This window comes from Diceros bicornis, chromosome 18 (genome assembly GCF_020826845.1).
Source record: "Diceros bicornis minor isolate mBicDic1 chromosome 18, mDicBic1.mat.cur, whole genome shotgun sequence".
NCBI classification, from domain to species: Eukaryota; Metazoa; Chordata; class Mammalia; order Perissodactyla; family Rhinocerotidae; genus Diceros; species Diceros bicornis.
The window spans coordinates 35,832,196-35,851,550 of record NC_080757.1 but is presented as its reverse complement, the minus strand read 5'-3'; the positions used below and the strand labels follow the sequence as shown (position 1 = coordinate 35,851,550).

The 19,355-nt window shown below is 52.4% G+C and overlaps 1 protein-coding gene across 1 annotated transcript; it reads left to right on the top strand.

The window, feature by feature from the left end:
- The first annotated feature begins 432 nt into the window (after positions 1-432).
- Positions 433-19,323, top strand: MYCBPAP (MYCBP associated protein). The gene is given in 20 exon segments (XM_058562032.1): positions 433-509; positions 6,445-6,572; positions 7,183-7,342; positions 7,458-7,561; positions 8,412-8,595; positions 8,854-8,969; positions 9,503-9,653; positions 10,588-10,703; positions 10,793-10,908; positions 11,401-11,512; positions 12,062-12,251; positions 12,912-13,099; positions 14,138-14,284; positions 14,780-15,184; positions 15,610-15,731; positions 16,669-16,784; positions 17,259-17,404; positions 17,573-17,746; positions 19,185-19,265; positions 19,267-19,323. Coding segments are annotated over 20 exon segments (2,859 nt in total). The 5' UTR covers positions 433-463.
- Positions 19,324-19,355: the final 32 nt, after the last annotated feature.

Genomic DNA, 19,355 nt, shown 5'->3' with positions numbered 1-19,355 from the left:
AGGACCGAAACTGACAGTGTGAGAAGGCCCCAAGTCGGCGTAAAAGCTTGGCTTGTTTGGGAAGTGATGGGAGGCCTAGGTGGCTGCAGCGAGCATGGGCGGAGGAGGTCACCTGGCGCGTGTAGGCGACAGGCGGGGGCCGCCGGGCAACCGAAATCCACGGGAGCCATCCAGGGGCTTTCAGCACGGCATGAAAGAAACGATCCTGTGGCGGCTGGGTGGAGGGGACGAGGGAAGGCGGAAGTCGGAGGCACCGGGAAACGGGCTGGCAGCCGGGACGCACTGCTCGCTTGGACCGGGCGAGACCGGGCTGGTCACGCAGCCCCGCCCTCCACCTCCCCGGCGGCTCCCGAGGGCCTCGCCCTGCCCCACCTGGCTGGTGACGTCATGGCGCTCTCCGGTGACGCCTGTGACGTCACGGTCCGTGTAGTTCTCAGGGTCCGCGCGGGAGGAGTCGCCTGCGATGCTGAAGAAGGTGGTTTCCAAGCCGTCTCCGCCCAAGTTGTTGGGTGGGTGCGCGCCCCCGCGCGGGCGCTGGTTGCTATGGACGCGACGGCGGCCGCTGGCGGGCGGGCGGGCGCGCGCGGGGTCGCGGGGGGTGCCGCGCAGCTTCGTTATCCCGGGTACCCGCGGCGCAGGGCCACGCTCACAGCCCGGGCGGCACCATGAAGTCTGTAAAGAAGGAATCCCGCCTCAGAATCTCTCCAAACAGATTCTTGGAGGCCGCAGAGAGCCTGAAAGGTTGGCGCTGGCTGCCTTGGGAGCTCAGGAGAACCCGACAGGGGCAGGGTTTCTTGGATAGGATTCACGACACGGGGCCTGGAGGATGGGGGTGACATCAGGATGGAGGTAAAGATCACGAGGGAATGGGGTACGGGACAAGGCCTACCCCTTACCTAGAGATGATGGACAAGGCAGAGACCCCCGACGGGAGGAGACACAGGGCACTAGGTCTTGGGGATGGGGACATAGGAAGTGGGGGACTGGCAGAGGCTTCAGGGATCAATTGTTGGGCGATGGCCTTAGGCAGGAAGGCATGGGAGACCCCTACCCGGAACCATATCTTAGGGTGGGATGCAGAAGGCAGGATCCCTCAACTGGGTGGGGTGCAGAAGAACCTGGAAAGAGTTTAAGACTAGAAGGACCTGGGGTCCTTGGGAAAAGGAATTCAGGAAAGAAAGCAAGAAACGTGTTGAGGTGGTGAAACCCACAACCTTGGTGGGGTTCTTTGGGGGGTGTCACATAAGAGTCTTGCTGGAAAAACCCAGAAGAAATGTCTAACTTGCCACTTCTGTCTCTGACCTCCTTTTCCCACCACATGCCCTTTCCAGCCCGATGACACCTGTCCTGCTTGTTTAACCTAGAGATAGTTACTAGCCGTGACTGCTTCCTGGCCTCTGCAGCTACCCTCTGGTTGCAGGTGGGAGAGCCCCAGCGTCTCTGACAGCAGACTGACCCCCCCGGACCTGTTTCCATTTTCCACCCACCTCCTCTTCCATCTCTTTTTGCTGTTTCCACTTATTGAGGGCCTGCTGTGTGTGGGCAGTGTGCTGGGCAACAAGGCTATCCATCTAAGCTGTGGACCCTGGCCCTCAAGAAACTCAGTCTAGTGAACTCCTGGAGGGGTAACCAGACAAGTATAAATGCTGTGATATAGGCATCCGGACAGGTTAGGGGGTCTCAGAGCACCTGACCCAGGCCTTGGATGGTAGAATTAGGGGGGAAGGTTTTCTGAAGAAGGTGACATCTATGGCTAACCAAAAAAAAAAAATAACAAAGGAGTGGTTTGGTTCTCCAGGTCCAGGGAGCAGCACAAGCTGAGGCATGGAACTGTGGACATAGGTGCCATTGGTGGCCAGGGCAGAGGGGGTGAGTGGAGGAGGGGGAAAGGAGCCAAAGGGGCCTGCACAGGTGGATAGGGGCTAGACCACGAAAAGGCTTTACATGCTAGGTCAGAAAGTCTGGATGTGCTTTTGCAGGCCCTGGGGAGACCCTGCCTCAGAGTCATGGTGACAGCTCAGTGTGAGGAGAGGGGCAGGCCTGGAGTCAGCAGGGGCCCCCGGAGGCCTGGAGCTTAGCGGCTTTTCAGTATGGCTTTCTTTAATGCTTCTTCATACTATAAAAGTCCGATTTAGGCTGGATTGAGATGCTGTTTCATGATATACTTTTTATTTTGTTATTTTTTGTAATTTTTATTTATTTATTTATTTGGTGAGGAAGATTAGCCACAAGCTAACATCTGTTGCCAATCCTCCTCTTTTTGCTGAGGAAGATTGGCCCTGAGCTAATATCTGTGCCAATCTTCCTCTATTTTATATGTCGGCTGCCGCCGCAGCATGGCTTGTCAAGCAGTGCATAGGTCCGCGCCCCAGATCCGAACCTGTGAACCCCGGGCCACCGAAGCAGAGCGCGTGAACTTAATCACTACACCACCGGGCCGGCCCCATGATATACTTTTTAACAGTTAAAAGAGAAAGAGAAAAATCACTGGTCTCCTTTCCCAAGGGCAGTTGAGGGCTTTCCTAGCTGCTGCCTCCTGCACACCTAGTTTCTGGAGATCTTATCAGATTTGAGCTTTCTAGTGTAAACAAATCAAGGAAAGATTTCTCACTGTGTATTTATCTTTAATAAGAGGAAGTTTAGTTTGTTAACTAGCCCTTGAGTTAAGAACATGCACCAGGGTGAGGAGGGAAAAAAACAAAATGTTTAGCATGCAAGATACCTTTTTTCCCCCTAAATATCTCAGGGGAAGCCACTAATGTAGTAGGGCGATCTTTTCCCCGCCTCAATATAATACAGCTAATCAACAAAAGTAATCTTGTGCTGTGTTTCTCCAAGGTCTCTGAATTATAAGCAAAAAGGCAAGCAACTGTTGTGACTGTAGACCTGTTTAGGGACCTGGGCCCTTTTAAATTCCAGGTTTCTCCCTGCCCTTGTTGCTAAGGAACCAGGAAGCCTCCCAGCAGTACCAGATGCCCCTCCCCCATCAATTAAAGCCCAGGCCTGGCAGAAACAGCCCTTCCCTTGGTTCCCCCGTGAAACCCTGAAGTCAGAATTTCCCAAAGACCTTAATCAACACTAAAAAAGAATAACATTTAGATAAAACAAGAAGCAGAAAAATAGAGGCCAGGTTTCTTCTCCCTCCGTGGCTCCCTCGCCTCCCCCCCGACCTGAGCACCTTGCTTCCGGCTGCTGGCCTAGCTCCAGCAGAGGTGTCACCTGACTGCCCCGTGCAGGGGGGCTGGACTCTTTGACCCTGTCACAGCTTCAGGATCCAGGGAGAAATGCCAGCTGTATGGCTCCCCAGGAGCCCCACTCAGCTTGGGTTTCCAGACCAAAGAATAGGAACTAGCAGGGCCTCTGCAGGTTTAATAGTGAGACATACCTCGACCCTGTGGAGTCCTCCCTCAGGTCCTGAACTGTACCCCACAGGATCGTCCTTCCTCCCTGGTCTCCCCAGCCTGCCTCTGCCCCTCCAGTCCACCTGGCTCACCTTCATTGGATGAATCACTCTGAAATGCTGCTTTCATCACTCACTCTCCTGGACCAAACCTCCTTCCTGCCAACAGAGGAAGATCAGACGCCCAGCCTTCATGCACTGGTTTCCTTCTCATCCCCAGTATCAACCCCCACCTGCTGGATAAGCCTGTGTCCCCATGCCTCACACATGCTGTGCTCAGCCCTGCCTCCACCTTTGCTCTGACTGTGACCTCACCTGGAATACCTCCCTTTGCTGCTCCACCTGTGCAACGCCTTCCTCTCCTTCAGGGCCTGACTTAGCCTGTGAAGCTGCCTCTGACCCCTGCAGCAGCTCCTCTGAACCTTTCTTTAGAGCCCTAAACTGTATGATCCACATCCATCTGTTCCTTCTTTGATGTGTCACCATACCTATTGCCTGTGCCACTAACTTAGGCCTTATGATTGGTGTGTGTTAGTGTCTGCTGCATGTTTCAGTTCCTCAAGAGAAGGAGCCATATCTTAACCTTTTATACCATCTTCTCTGTAGTTTATAGCACATAGATGGTGCTTGGTAAATATTCTTTAAGGTGAATTGAAGTTTAAAAGGTGTATATCAGGGGCCAGCCCCATGGCGTAGTGGTTAAGTTCAGCACTCTCCGCTTCAGCCCGGGTTCGCGCGTTATGATCTGGGCACAGACCTATACCACTTGTCATGCCATGCTGTGGTGGCAACCCATATACAAAATAGAGGAAGAGGGGCACAGATGTGAGCTCAGGGCGAATCTTCCTCAAGCAAAAAGACGAGGACTGGCAACGGATGTTAGCTCAGGGCCAATCTTCCTCACCAAAAAATAAAAGGTATATATCATTTTAATGAATATTTCATTAACTAGAACACACCATTCCCTGACTGCAGTAACAGCATGCGTTGTACTACATTCAAGATAACCTTCTCAGAAAAACCTCAGACCAGAGCTTCGCTATTTCAGAAATCTTCAGCAATCGTGAAGGTTTATAAATTTACATGTAGTAATTATACACCCACCAACAAAAAGCATGGATCTGGAGATGTTTAATCCCTTGGGAAGATTTAAACCAGCCAAGGTGATGGACAGACGAAGCCAATGTCCTAGAAAATATAAATAGTACCAAAATATTTATAAAAGCAGATCTTCAACTGGTTCCAGTTCTCTCTTGGGCTGCCACCAACTTTGGTGACTGTGTAGAAGGGAGTGAGGAAGTCAAAATGAAAACCCAAGGCTGCATGTCCATGTTGGCAGCAGGTGGGACCAGAACTTGGGGTCAAGCCGCTCGGCCCGTGTGTGTTTGCATCTGTGCAGAGCCATGCGGTTAACTGACAGATACTCTGAGTTTGCTGACCCCATTGCTAAGGAGATGGACTCTGGCCGATAGGCTGAATTTAGAGTTATGTTTGGAATGATTCTGGCTTGGGGTTTTTACCACCAACTATGTGGGCATTTCCTAAAAAATAGTTTGCTTTTGGTAACCAAAACACCTGCCCTGATGTTTTCGGGATATTGCCTCTTAAAAATTGAAGTACTATACGAAGCGGTGCACAAAACCAAGTTCTGTTTTAAAGTCTCTGAAGGCGGGACTTAGGTTTTCTTTTGATTTTGTGTAGGGCCTTACATCAAACCATTCTGAACCAGGGGGCAGCAGACAGGAGGATACCAGCCAGAGACACGAGGTGCATTTGGCACCGTTACCCCACCTCTGTGGAAGGAAGGCAGGGAGTGTGTCCTCACTGGAGAATAACTTGCTTCTGTCCATGTGTTCTTGGTGCCGGGCTCCAGAATGCCGCATGAGAGAATCTCAGCCTCAGTCTGCCACCCCCTAATCCATTCCGTATCGTGTCACGGCCCACGGGGTAAAGACCCAAGTCCTTCACACAGCTCACTAAGCTCTTCGTGATATGGCTCCTACTTCCCTCTCCAGGCCCTGCTCCCTGCCTCCTACCTCACTGCACTCCAGCTATTTTAAAAACACATGCTTTGAGTTCCAGGAGTGAGCTCCATTCTCTCTTGCCGCCAGGCCTCTTCATGCTGGTCCTTTCGCAATGCCTGTTCCCCCATGCCCTTTCCCTCCTCTAAGTTCTCTTCATCCTTCAACTTTCAGTTTAAACATCACCTCCTTAGGAAGGCTTCCCTGACCACCCCACACACTGGGCTGGGCCCTCTGGATGCTCCCACAGTAACCCCAATTCAGTCTGTTTGACAGTCTTGTCTCCCACAGGCGTGTGCTCTTTGAATCCTGAATCTCTGCCTTATATCCCTAGAGCCTAGCAGACTGCCTGGCACATAGAAGATGCTTAAACAGTATTTATTAAATGAAAGAATGTGAAATAAATGGTCTGCGGTGAATGTTCTGCTTCTCCCAGAGCATCTACATTTTAACCTGTATCTTAAGAAACCTGAAGCCGTCACCCAGAGGAAAGGATCGGTGCCAACAATGGAAGAGGCTAGGAAGGCATCTCATCCAGTTGTCCCAAACCACTGTGCATCAGAATCACCTAGGGAGTCTAAAGAAATACAGCTCCCAGGCCCTAGCTCCACGCAGGGGCTAGGAAGCTGTATTTGTAAATCTCCCCAGAAGATTCTGAGGCAGACATTTGACTAATATTTGGGAACCACTGGTTTAGTACAGCTTCCTCTTTTTACAAAAGGGAAGCCTGAGGCCAAGAGAGGTTAAGTGATGTACCCAAGGTTGTCCAGCTTTTAAGTGGCACAGCCTGGAATGGAATATCTTCTGATTGCAGTTCTGGCCATGGAAGTCTCAGTCACTGGCAGGCCAAGGGTGGTGGTAGGGGGACCTTCAAGAGAAAACTGTCACCATAGCAAATTGCTGCCCAGGCCACCTTGGTAGCCTCTGCTGTCCATCCAGGTGGCCAGTGTGCCCCCTGCCCCCCACCATGGAGTCTAATATATATCTGTTTTTAAGCACTTATAACTTTCTGTTTCTCTTCAGAAAAGAAGCGGGCAAAGGTATCTGAACAGCCCACACCCCCCATTCAGGAAGAACCTGAGCCTGTTAGCAATGTCCTACAAGGAGATGACATTCTTGCCTTGGCCATTAAGAAGGAAGACTTGAGGAAGGTAAGGATGAAGTCCAGGGATCCCTTACTGCAGGAACTTTTCCCTGCCAGGCTGTGTGGCCTAGAACGTCAACCATGTCCATTGTTTCTCCACTGCCTCCCTACTCATAGGCAATGTCTAATTCCATGGAAAAAAAATCCATGGAACACAAATTCATTTCACTTTTGCATCTAAAGGAATTTACTGGGTTTGCTTTAACATTTCTGAGATTCCTATAGAACCACAGGGGTAATGAGATGATGAGGTATCTTGCTTTCCATGGAGGCCAGACCTAGCATCCCCATTTCACAGAAGGGAAGATGAGTTTAAGAAGCAAAGTTACAGATGTGGATAAAGCCACTAATCCCTAACGCCATGCTTTACCTGGAAGAGGCAGCCACTTCTCACCTGAACTGTCTGGAGGCATAAGATATTATTTTTTTCCTCCAGGACATTGCTAAGTCTCATGCTGTTACACAGGCATTTCCTCAACAGAACATATGGACAGAGCTGGAGAAACAGATTGGTCAGCCTTCAGGAATTCCACCAAGAATTAGGACAGAAGAGATGGGTGGTTTTTTTCCTCCTCCAGATCTCAAGTGGAATTCTCCTCTGTTTTGTCTCTTTTTAGCAACACATTCCTCGCCTTATTGAAACAGAAGATAAAGCTGTCATTACCCAGAAATTTGTCATCCGTAAACTCAAACCCAAGGATTCTAGGAAGAAGGTCTGCCACTTAGTAGCACATCCTGCTACTCCAGATACAGCCACGAAGCCCCTGGACTACTCCGGTAGGCCCAGCCTTGGCCCTGGCATCGCTGATCTCTGAAGGGTCAGCCTTGAAAGAAAGCCGGGTCTCCATCAGAAAGTACGGCTTGTCTTTCCCCCTCCTCTTTTTCCCCCCAGGTCCAGGTGACAGCTTCCATGGCAGTGACCAGATCCTGCCCCACCACATCTTGGGGAGTCTCGAAGACTTTAAGAGAATTGCAGTTGCTCGAGGGAACACCCAGGTTCGTTTATACAGGGCTGCGTGGATGAGGGAGGTCACTGAAGGCATTTCATCTCACTACCTGGCAGAGTCCAGCAGGGCTGGGGTTAGAAAGACAGTCCAGTCTCTGGGCCCTGGAGTCTGAGGTGATAAGTAACCTCCCTCTGACACAGTGAAGCCAACTTAAGCTAGCTTCAGCTGAAGTCAGGAATTCACCATAAGGAAACAGAGGTGCCTCGAGGGACCCGAAGGCGAGAGTGTGCCTCGCTCTGGTTAGACTGAACCCAGAAAGGCATCAGGGCTCAGGGCCCACTCTCCCTCATCACCCTCTGCTCCTCTGTGCATCAGCCTCATTTTCTCTTCTCCAAAGACTGGCCTGCTCTCCTCCTCGGTCCACATAGTGGAGGAAGGTGGCTTCCCGCAGCTCCCAGGGCCATGTGAAGAGTCTGCCTGTCTTTCCGACTTTCCCATCCTGCAGAGCTATTCTCTGTCTCTCAGCTCTTCACTTCCCTGGTTCCAGGCAAAGAATCTCTGATTGGTCAGGTGCTAAGAGGCCTGGGATCATAATGGCTCCATCACCCTGCCTGTGAAGGTATCAGCATCCGCTGTGAGGAGGACAGATCCACTGAAAGATGTTGACCACAGTCTTAGAGCAGAGGTTCCCCTTCTGGGGGAGAGGGGACTGACAGTGGTTTCCAAGGCCCTTGGGTTCTGTGATTTGTTTTCTGTCACTCGCTACCTTAGGGTCCTGAAGAGGAGAGAGTCTCAGCAGCCTGGGAAGAAAGCAGGGATTTAGGTCTCGAGAAATCTCTGCTCAACCCCAGTTCAGCGACTTCTCACCACCCTCCATGCACTCACATTGTACTTTTCAGCTGGCTGAGCTGATACACACCCCACCCTGTCTGATGACCCTCATCTCAGCTAAAGAAGAGCTGAAGCCGAAAGCCCCAAAAGAAGAGAAGGCACGTCCCTGGGCCCCACCCCGTCAGCACAACTTTCTGAAAAACTGGCAGCGCAACATAGCCCTGTGGAAGAAGCAGCAGGAAGCCCTCAGTGGTGAGCAGAGTGGACAGGGCTCCTGCCTGGCCTCCATCTGGCATCGAGGCTCGTATGTGCCTCTATTTTTTCTTTCCCTCCACCTGTCCAGAGCCTGGATTCAGGCTGATCATGTTTGTGCTAGTCACTCCCAACTGCTTCTTGCTCTTAGTGGGTCCTGAAATCAGCCCAGTGGTGGGGCTGACCAATGCAGAGTCCTAGGGCCCCTGTTTGTTCGGATCTGGTGGAGGGGCTGCATTCTTGGCTTTCTCGCTCTAGAATGCCTGAAGAAGCCAGTCGGTGAGCTGCTGATGCACACCGGGGAGACCTACAGACAGATCCAGGAGGAACGGGAGCTCATTGACCGAATACTTCCCACACGACACGATGGGAAGGTAAGGACAGCATTCCCAAGTGCCCTGTGAGGAGGGAGTCTGGACACAGAGATGGCTGCCTCTGGTTGCACAATAGGGGACAAAAAAAATCTGTCTGTTGCAAAGCATTGTTAAGCCCTCTAGACCTTCACTAAATTATGTTATTGGTTTTATTATTGGGCATTTGGGGACTGGCCAGTTAAGTAATTCAGCCTGTGGTGGTCACTGGTAGTCAATTTGAGGAGAAGGACATCACAGGTACTGAGTTATTAGAACAGTCTGAGTGTTCTCTCCTAAACGCGGAGGCTCCAGCTTTCAGATGACCCAGGGCGCCATATTGTGTTCTGGTATGTCAGTGCAGTACCTGTCTGCCCACCCGGTCTGTCTGGGGCCAGGTAGAGGCCCTAACAGGCATCCTGAAAACACAAAACAGGGCAGCAGCGAATCCCCCAGAGGGAGCATCTGTAGTCTGTGGTGCTCTTGTCTTCCCAGGCCCCCCACCAGCTCTCTCCGAGGTGTCCAGGTGATCTGACTCATCCGCCCTTCCTTGCCAGGGCCATGAGGAGACCAGTGGGTTCTGGAATCCACTGGAGTACCTGGGAGATGAAATGACAGGTCTGGTCATGACGAAGACAAAAACTCAGCGTGGCCTCATGGAACCAATCACGCACATCAGGAAGCCCCACTCCATCCAGGCGGAGATGGGTGAGGAGCAGGCTGCAAATGAACCGGCAGCTTGTGACTGGGCCAGGAGGCGGGACAGCATGGCTGTACTGTGAGACTGACCTGGGATCAAGTCCCATAATCCTCTGGGGGTCCAGTTCCCTCTTCAGTTAGACCGTGATAGAAGTGGCAGGAGAAGCGAGTAGGAGCATGGGCTGTAGGGAGGGCTATGCTGTCTGGTACGGCAGCCACGAGCCACTATGGCCACTGAGCACCTGGAATGTGGTTGGTGGTTAGATGTGCTGTGAGTATAAACTGCACACTGGGTTTCAAAGATTAGTATGAAAAAATAGATTTTATTAATAATTTTTATATTCATTACATGTTGATAATATTTTTGATATATTGGGTTAAACTATATTACTAAAATTGATTCCACCTGTTTCTTTTTACCTTTCCAACTACGGCATCTAGAAAATTTTAAATTACACGTGTGGCTCACATTTGTCTGCATGATATTTCTTTTGGGCAGCACTGCTTTCAAGGCTGCCAGGCCGCCCGAGTTCACTTCCCAGCTGTGCTGGGTTTGTGAACTTGGGTGAGTTACTGCACCTCTCTGGCCCTCACTGTCCCCATTGTAAAATATTCACCGGGTTGTGAGAGGGTTAAATGAGACATGATGTGTATTAAGAGGTTCTGGCCCATTGTTAAACACTCAATAAAAGGTCGCTGCTATTGTTATTTTTATTATAATTCAAATATTTGACGGTTTGGAGGCTAATTTTGCAGGAGTCCTGTGTAGGGCCGCCGAGGCGGGAGCTGTGGGTCAGAAGGACTGGAACCAGCTGCACAGGGAAACTGTGTTTTCACCTTTCCCGGAAATGGTGCTGGGATGGGCGCTCTCAGAGCCCTCGAGAGTGGGTGGGGAAGGGGCACGGCAGCAGCCTGTGCTGAGGGTCCTTGAACCCTGCTCTAGGATTGCTGGCCCAGAAGGATGCTTGGTACCGCTACACCTGGGATCGGAGTCTGTTTCTGATCTACCGACGCAAGGAGCTGCAGAGCCTCATGGCAGAGCTGAATTTTAGCCAGCAGGTTGGTAATGCCTCTGTGCCCAGTCTGAAGCCCCTTCAGGTGGCACCTGTCTTCAGTCAGCTAATCTTTCCTTTCTTGGTCTCTCTGAGGATATTGATGGCCTGGAGGTGGTGGGCAGAGGGCAGCCTTTCTCGACTGTTACAGTGGAAGACTATCCAGTGTTTGAAAGGAACCAGGAAAGCTCCTCTGAAGACACAGTGACCTTGTGAGTCGGGCCTGGGCCCTAGGGAGAGAGGTTGGAGAGGCTGGCTTCCCCCAGGACCCCCCAAGTATTAAAGGATGGCCTCCCCCAGCACCCATGGGCAGGCTTCCTTCCCTGAAATCACAGTGCCTCCATCCCAGCCTCTCTCTAGTGGCTGCCACCCACTCCTCAACGCCTGTGCTAGCTTTTCTGTTGCCATCTGCTCCCTTCCAGCAACCAGCTCCTAATGGGGATTTCCCAGACCTTCCTTTGCTGGTAGACAGGGGCCCTCCAGTCTCCCAGTGAATGGCTGCGTGTGAACAGTCTCTGTATGTCCAACAACCTCCCACCTACAGGAATGGAGCAGGACAAAGCTGAGCTTGATGGAGCTAATGATTCTCCTTTAGAGGGCAGAGCGGGTCAGCTCTCCAGACTTCCTGGCAACCATTTCCATGGGCTCCATAGGGCAAGACTGTGGCAGCCTCAGGGAAAATAAGTCATTGGTTTTTCTTACAGAGACTCATTAGCCAGTTACCCTGATGAGGTCCCCATGCCTGTTCTCGGCCCTTCTCTGCTGTTCTGTGGGAAGCCAGCTTGCTGGATCAGAGGCAGTAACCCAGAGGACAAGGTAAAACTGCCTTCACCCTCACCCTCACCTACCTGCTGGGAGGGCTCCCTCATGGCGCAGTCCCAAGGTGACTGTGGCCATCCCAAGGAGCCTGCATGGTCTCCTATTTGCGTTTTTATCTGGTTATGCATTCAGCATGTCTGAAAATGGTAACAGCAATGCTAACTTGAGCCAGAATAGAATCACAAGGCTGAAAAGAGTGTCATAAGCCACACAGTTTGTACCTAGCCCCCAAGCATGTGAATAAGCAAACCTTCTCAAACAGGTATGGCTTTAGGAAGGTTCTAAAATATTCTTCAGATACTAAGGAGCAGAGATGTTCATCAGATATTAAATATGTTTTGTCTCCTCTTCTTACTGTTGATGGCACCTCAGAGACAGCCACCCTCGGAGAATGATACCACTGTCTGAGAGCGGCCAGGCCCTGGAGGCCTGGGACACGGGACTTGCAGCACCAAACTCAGGAAAGTCCTGGCAAACTAGGATAAGCTGGTCACCCTAGGCCAGGGCCTCCCTCAAAGACCTTTCTCATACCTCCTCCTTCCCCAGAAGCATGTTGGAATTGCTGTCCGCCTGACCTTTGAAACTCTAGAAGGGGAGAAAACGTCTTCGGAACTAACTGTGGTCAATAATGGCACGGTGGCCATTTGGTATGACTGGCGGCGGCGGTGCCAGCTGGACTCTTTCCAAGACCTGAAGAGAAACAGGCTGCAGCGGTTTTACTTTAACAGTCGGGCAGGTACCTAGGAGAAGCTGCCCTACCCACCTGGTCCTGTCCTTCATGTCTGTGAGAAGCCATAGTCGAGCTAATGCCCAGCTGCTGCAAGTTTGAGCCCCTCTACCCCACCTCATCCCTCCCATTTCTTGTTATCACTTAACTATTCATGTCTGTTGGGGAATGGTTGAACTCTTGAGAAGACAGGGAGGTGAGCTACCAAGGAGCATTCTCAGGGTTCAGTGACCTATATGCACAGGCCTGAGGCTAGGATGACCAGCTGTCCCTGTTTGCCTGGGACTTTCCCAGTTTTAGCACCAACAGTCCCATATCCCAGGAAACCCCTCAGTCCTGGGCAAACTGGGACAGTTGGTTACCCTGCCTGGGGCTCAGTTACATGTGTCTGCATAAGCTTAGGGCTCAGTTAACTTTATACATGCAGACTTGAGGCTCAGTTAACTTTATACATGCAGGTTTGGGGTTCAGTTAACTTTATACATGCAGGCTTGGGGCTCAGTTAACTTTATACATGCAGGCTTGGGGCTCAGTTAACTTTATACATGCAGGCTTGGGGCTCAGTTAACTTTATACATGCAGGCTTGGGGCTCAGTTAACTTTACACATGCAGGCTTGGGGCTCAGCTAGCTCCTACTTGGTGAAGACTGCTATCTCCATCCCTCTCAGGTGTGATTCTGCCTGGAGAAACTAAAAACTTTACCTTCTTCTTCAAGTCTGTGAATGCTGGGATCTTCAGGGAATGTTGGGAGTTTGGAACCCACCCCACCCTATTAGGAGGTGCTCTGCTGCAGGTCACTCTCCATGCAGTCTCCTTGGCCCAGGATATTTTGAAGGATGAGAGGAAGCTACTGGAGGTAAGGGACCCAGGATCTTGGCCCCTGTGGACACCAGACAGGCTACCCTGGTGTTCTTCCTGGCACTGCCTGCAGCAATCTTGTTTCTCCCAGCCTAAGAAGTAAATTTTTCATAAGCAGGCAGCTGCTCTTGCTCAACAAACACTTCCCAGGGCTTTGTGATGTAAAAGATGGGTGGGCAGATAAGAGGAGGGGCAGCTTTGAGCCCCACCATGCACAGCCCCCACTGCGTTAGAAAGAAGGGGAGACTGGGCCTTAAGGTGCAGACTGTGTGGAAGTACTTGAGTACAAACACGACAATGGAGGACCCTTCACACCGCTGCTGTATTTGTTTGATGCTGTCAGGTGCTATCCAGTGGAGTCGCATTTAACTGGCAAGACTTCAAAAGTAGGCAAAACTAGAGAGAACAATTTAACTAGTGAGGCTGGCAACGCGGAATGAGTGTGAGGAGGGAACTGGGAACCTGCTGGCTCCAGTCAGTTCACAGCTGGCCATCTGGGGCTGTGCTTCCTGGGATTCTGTGGAAAGCTGTGCTTTTTTCTTCATTGTGGCCCCCAAACATTAGTCAGCTACTTCAGCTGGGCCTCAGTCCACAGTGACCAAAGGTGACTTTGACAAACATCATTTCTGCTTTACTCGCTGACTGTAGGACCAGCCTCTCTCAGCCCCTCCACTGTTTCTGTGGCACTGACTGTGTGACCAAGCCACATTCTCAGCAGGGCCCAAACCATGTGGCCCCTGCCCCTTGCCCTTCTTCCTAGTCTAAAGGATATGCTGACTGGCTGAGCAGCTGCGCTGGGACTGGCCCCTCCTCTGGATCCTTTCAACCTCTTAGGGAACAAGGATATTTGGAAAGATTCAGGGGGTGTCAAGTCTGGGAATAGGGGTGCATGTGTGTGCCAGACAGACAGACAGACAATGGCAGGAACTCGACCCCTAGGAAGGCACAAAGTCCCGAGGGATCTGGCTCCCCTCGAGGATGCAGCGTGGGTTTTGAAAGCCTGAGCCGCCATCGTTTGCCACCTTCCCTTCCCCAGAGCAAGCTGGCTGCCCACGAAGCAGTCACCATCGTGCAGAGCGTGCTGCAGGAGCTGCTGAGGGGGATCCTGACGCCGGAGCGTGCGCAGTCACCTGTGGACGCCTATCTCACCGAGGAGGACTTGTTCTCCCACAGGAATCCTCGGGTACAGGCCCAGCGCTGGCCCCAGTCCCTCCTGGGTACCCTGGATGAAAGCAATAGCAAACCCTGCAGTGTGCCAGGACCCGTTCTGAGCATCTTCCACGAGTAACTCACCTTCCCCTCAGAGCAGCCCTGTGAGATGGGTACTATTTATATCCTCATTTCACATGGAGGAAACTGAGGCCCAGGGAGGTGAAGATAAGGGCCAAGATCACTTAGCTAGTAAGTGGATGCTTGGTGAGAACAGAGCTTCACACATTCCTTCCTTCAAACCCTGTCTTACTTGGAAGCCCAAATGTAACAAGAGCTTTAAGTTGGAGATGCTCAGTTTGAAGGAGACGTGGGGAGACCCACTGGCCACAGCCGTTCCTGATGCCTCCTCCCTGCTTCCTCCATCAGTGCCCTGGAGGGAACGGGAAGCCAGAGCGGGCCCGCTCGGGCTCTGGGTACCCCACACCCCGGCCTCCTCATCACGTGTCTTCCCTTGCCTCTGCTGCAGCTGCATTACCAGTACCAAGTAGTCCAAAACCTGCACCGACTGTGGCACCAGTACGCGATCCTGCCTCCCAAGGAGGCCAGGCTGGGCGAGGAGGAGCACCTCAGCCCCGGGGCCCTGGCTGCCATGGCCCAGCCGGCCTATTTGGAAAAGGCCTCAGTGAATGTCGAGTCTTCAGGGCGCTTTAAGAGCCCAGTCTTGGAATCCCAACTGCCCTGGCAGGAGGACTCCCAAGATTTTTTCGGGTCCCAGAAGACCCAAGTGGAGGCCGGGAGTTTTCAGCAAAAGAGCATCATGGAGGATCTCCTGGTGGAGGGGAGCCCAGACCTAGAGAATGTCAGTAGCCCCTGGGAGCTGGATGGCCTTCCTCGACCTGAGTGGAACCTCTGCTTGGAGGACTTCAGAAAGGTGCCTCCCCGAGCCTGGAAGTGGTTAGTGGAGAATGGCCCTGGCTCAGCCGGGTGCCAGTGCTCCTGCCCTGAACCGAGGGAGGGCCCCAGAAGAGCCCACTCCTCTCCAGGGGCAAAGAAACAAAACCCCAGGGCCCAGAGAAAGCCACCTCTTGGTTCATCTCTTTTTGTCTCTGGTGCCTAGGTCACTGTGGTACAGGAGGGGCTCCCTCTCTGACTCCAGCATCCCTTGGAGAAGGAGTTCATGGGTACCAATTTTTGAGGGAGGCCCCAGGTTCCCACAGAAGGCACCCTAACAGACTCTCCATGGCCGCATCCCCTTTTGGCCACCTGTCCTCACTGCACCATGCTTGTCACTAGAGACACAAAGACCCTTGGTGTCCTGGGCAGAATGGTTGCCCATGGTGCCTATGATCCTGCCAGGCGGTGATGGCACTCCCTGAGGAGAACCAGAGAGAAGATGCCCTAATCAGGCTCAACAAAGCAGCCCTGGAGCTGTGCCAGGAACAGAGGCCGTTGCAGTCCGACTTCCTGTACCAGATGTGGTAGGTGCTCCCCCAGGAGAGCCGCCCAGTCTCCTCCCCCTTGTGGCCTCAGGGCAGGCAGTCCCAGGACAACCCTTGAGCTCAGGTTGCTACAAGACGCTGCAGACATTCCATGCCACAGAGTCCCTGCTGCTGTCACAGCAGAATAAGCACCTAGTCTTTTTTAAAATTTTTCCTTACTCCTTGTTTCTTCTTGGGCCGGCCTGGTGGTGTAGTGGTTAAGTTCACATGCTCTGCTTCGGTGGCCCAGGGTTCATGGGTTCAGATCCCAGGCACAGACCTACACACGGCTCATCAAGCCATGCTATGGTGGCATCCCACATACAAAGTAGAGGAAGATGGGCATGGATGTTAGCTCAGGGACAATCTTCCTCAAGCTAAAAAAGGAAGATTGGCAATAGATGTTAGCTCAGGGCCAATCTTCCTCACCAAAAAAAAAACACCTTGTTCCTTCTCAACGAGCAGAGGAATGAAAAGAGGAGAAACCTGAGGGCAGTGAGAAGAGGGGCATGTTCCATGGAAAGCCTCACTTCTTGGTTGTCGGCCTTCTCATCGCCTGTTTGGAACTTATCTGGAGAGGCTGGGGACCTTTAGCAAGACCCTCAGAACACATCCCTGGGAGCCTCATGCTGGAAATCTTGGGCAAGGTCTAGCCCCTCCAGTGAGGCTGGACCCAAATCTAGCCGTTGTTTCAAGCTGGCAGTTAGACTGACCTGACCCTAGTCCCAGGCCACTTTTTCTTGGCTGTGTCTGAGAGAAGCCAGATCCCTATCCAAGTGCTTGCACAGGTGCTGGTGAGGATGCTGGCTGGACAGAGGCATGGCGTCGCCATGGCAGTTCCTGGCACGAGCATCTTGGAAGGGAAGGACCCAAGCCCCTGTAGGTTCAAGAGCAAGTGAGGGGTGATGGCTGCTCTCCAATGTGTCTTGCCCTCCAGTTTGCAGCTGTGGCGAGATGTGATTGACAGCCTGGTAAGCCATTCCCTGTGGCTGAGGGCTCTGCTGGGCCTGCCTGAGAAGGAGACCACCTATTTGGACGTGCCAGGAGAGCAAGGTCAGACTGTGCAGCCACACTTCCATGGAGTCTTCCCCATCCCTCTGCGCAGGCGGCAGTGGCACCTCAGCCATTTGTACCCCTGTGGTGGAACCTCCATTATGTTGATCCATGGAGAAGGCCCCTGCCACCCTTTTGTCTGCTACCAGGATTTGGGACCCAGAAGCGACCTTAGCGATCACCTTAGTTCAGTTCCCTTGTTTTACAGATGGAGTCCCGGAGAGGCTAAATGACCTGTCCATGCCATAATTGGGGGAGTGGCGGAGCTGGGACTAGAACCCAGGGCTCCTGCCCCTGCCCCACAGTCCTGTTCCACAGGGTCATGCACCTGAACCAGAGGCTTTGCTCTCACTCTGTGGGAATTCTCTCAAAGCTGCTGAGAGCGCTGATAGCCCAGGACCCTTTGTTTCCCGACTCCTGCATGTGGGGTCAGCTGGGCCACAGGCCACGTTGTCTTCCCTTCGCCTCCCTTAGGTCGAAAGTCACCTCCTGTCATGGAAGTGAAGGTGGCTTCCGGGAGAGTTGGGAAGGAGGACCGGAGAGGGGCAGCCCAGGAAAAGAAGCAGTTGGGAGTCAGAGACAAAGAGGATAAAAAAGGATCCAGGCAGCCAGGGAAAGAGGCATGGTCTGGGCCTGGGCTGGGGCTGGGGAGGGCCTCGGGGGGCTGCGGAAATGGGCGGTCACTCCAGCGTGATGCCCCGGCTCTCCCCGTGCGCTGCTCTTGAGAAAGTCCTGGACCTCCCTCAGGAGCTGTTGAAGACTGTGTGTGTCTCCGTCTCTCCAAGCAGGACCGTTTAAACAGCAAGAAGCAGAAGGCAAAGGATGACAAGAAACCTATGAAACCCTCTTTCAGTCGGGACAGGCTTTTCTTGGAAGACCCTGCGCCTGACAGCACCACCCCTTCTCAGGAGCCCATAGATCCCTTGGTCATGGAGAAATACACCCAGAGGCTGCACACTGAGGTGAGGGCGAGAGCCCGGTGCTCAGCCTTCCCCTTGCTCACGCCTGCCCTGCGCACCTTCCCCCACACCCTCATTCAGCTTGTTTGTTCCACAAATGATAAGTGCCTACCGCATCATGATGGAAGCAGAGCTGCCCTTGTGAAGGGCATGCTGGTGTGCCAGACAGACCTCATGAATAAGTAACGCATCTAGTATGGTAGGCGATGGGCACTATGGAAAAGAGAGAGACCAGGGCTGGGGGGATGGGGAAGGCCCTAGCGGGGACAGGTGGACCTCGAGAAGGTGACATCAAAGAAAGATTTGAAGGGAGGTGAGGGGTGGCCTTGTGGACACCCAAGGAAGAGCGCCCTAGGCAGAGGGAGCAACTAATGCAGGGGAGGGAGTGGGCCAGGACGACAGCGGGCAGAGAGGCCACTGAGAGGGAGCAGGTCATGTGGGGCTTTGCAGGCCACGTTGAGGACTTCGGGTTTTTCTTCGTGAAATGAGAAGTCATGCGGGGTTTTGAATAGAGGCGTGATATGGTCTGACTTAGGCATTCGAAGCCCTTCCCTTTCTGCCGCTCCCACTGCCTCTCTGCGTTAGGTGTGTCTTGGCAGATGCCCTCCTTGGGGGAACACCATGTAGAGTGAATTTGCAGCAAGTGTAAGGGTTTTGAAACACCAGAGAGACTTCATAATGATGTATTCTTAAGCAGTGCGTCCTTAGAGATTCACCCAGGTGCGTGTTTGGTCGTTTGTTGTTGTTTGTCTTGGAGGGGAGGTCCACAAAGCCATGTTGGATGTGTCAATGTGTCTAACGGCGATGCTTTGTCTTCCTCTGGTGTGGAGAGCCGGGTAGCTGGGATTGCATCATGCGTTGTGGTAACACTCTGGATCTCATTTGATCAGAAGCTCCATTTGCTGCTAGTGACATCACTGACATTTCTGAAGGTCGATGGAGTCTAGAAAATAATCATAGGGCTCTCAGGACCCATGGGGTAGACTCTTCCTCGGCTCTTTGTAATTAAGAATCAACTTGCAGAGGCTTGTGTGGTCCAGCCCCACTGGAGGGGCATAGTCTTGAAGACATTTCATCCGTGGATCTGTGATCTTACAGGAAGGAAGATTGGCCTCCAGGAGGCCAGGGTAGAATTGGCCACCCAAGGGGCTAAGTGCTCCCTGGTCTCCCTGGAATTGCCCCTTCAGCCATGCTCAGCTCCAATGTCCCCATATGTCCAAGGGGCCAGTACAGGATTACCTCCCCAGACTGGTTCGAAAAATAAAACTATTTGCAAAAACACAAGTTCTACAGAAACTCGCACAACTTTGGTTTATCCCTTCACCAGCTGTTCTCTCTGTGGTGTAGAGATGTCCACCCTCATAGCCCGGTCGATGTTCCCCTGTGTGGGTGCTTTCCACAGAGTGAACCTTTGCCTGTGAAGTTTGTCCTGTTCTTCCAGGTCTACGAGCTGCTGGACACCCTGGTGACCAACCTGGTGGTCCTGGCTGATGAGCTCAGCCCCGTAAAGAATGTCGGGGAAGCTTTGTGTCTTTGAACCTGACTCGCGTGCCCAAGCAGCCTTCTGGGAAACTGGTTAACAAACAAATCAATAAAGAACCTTTAGGTTCCT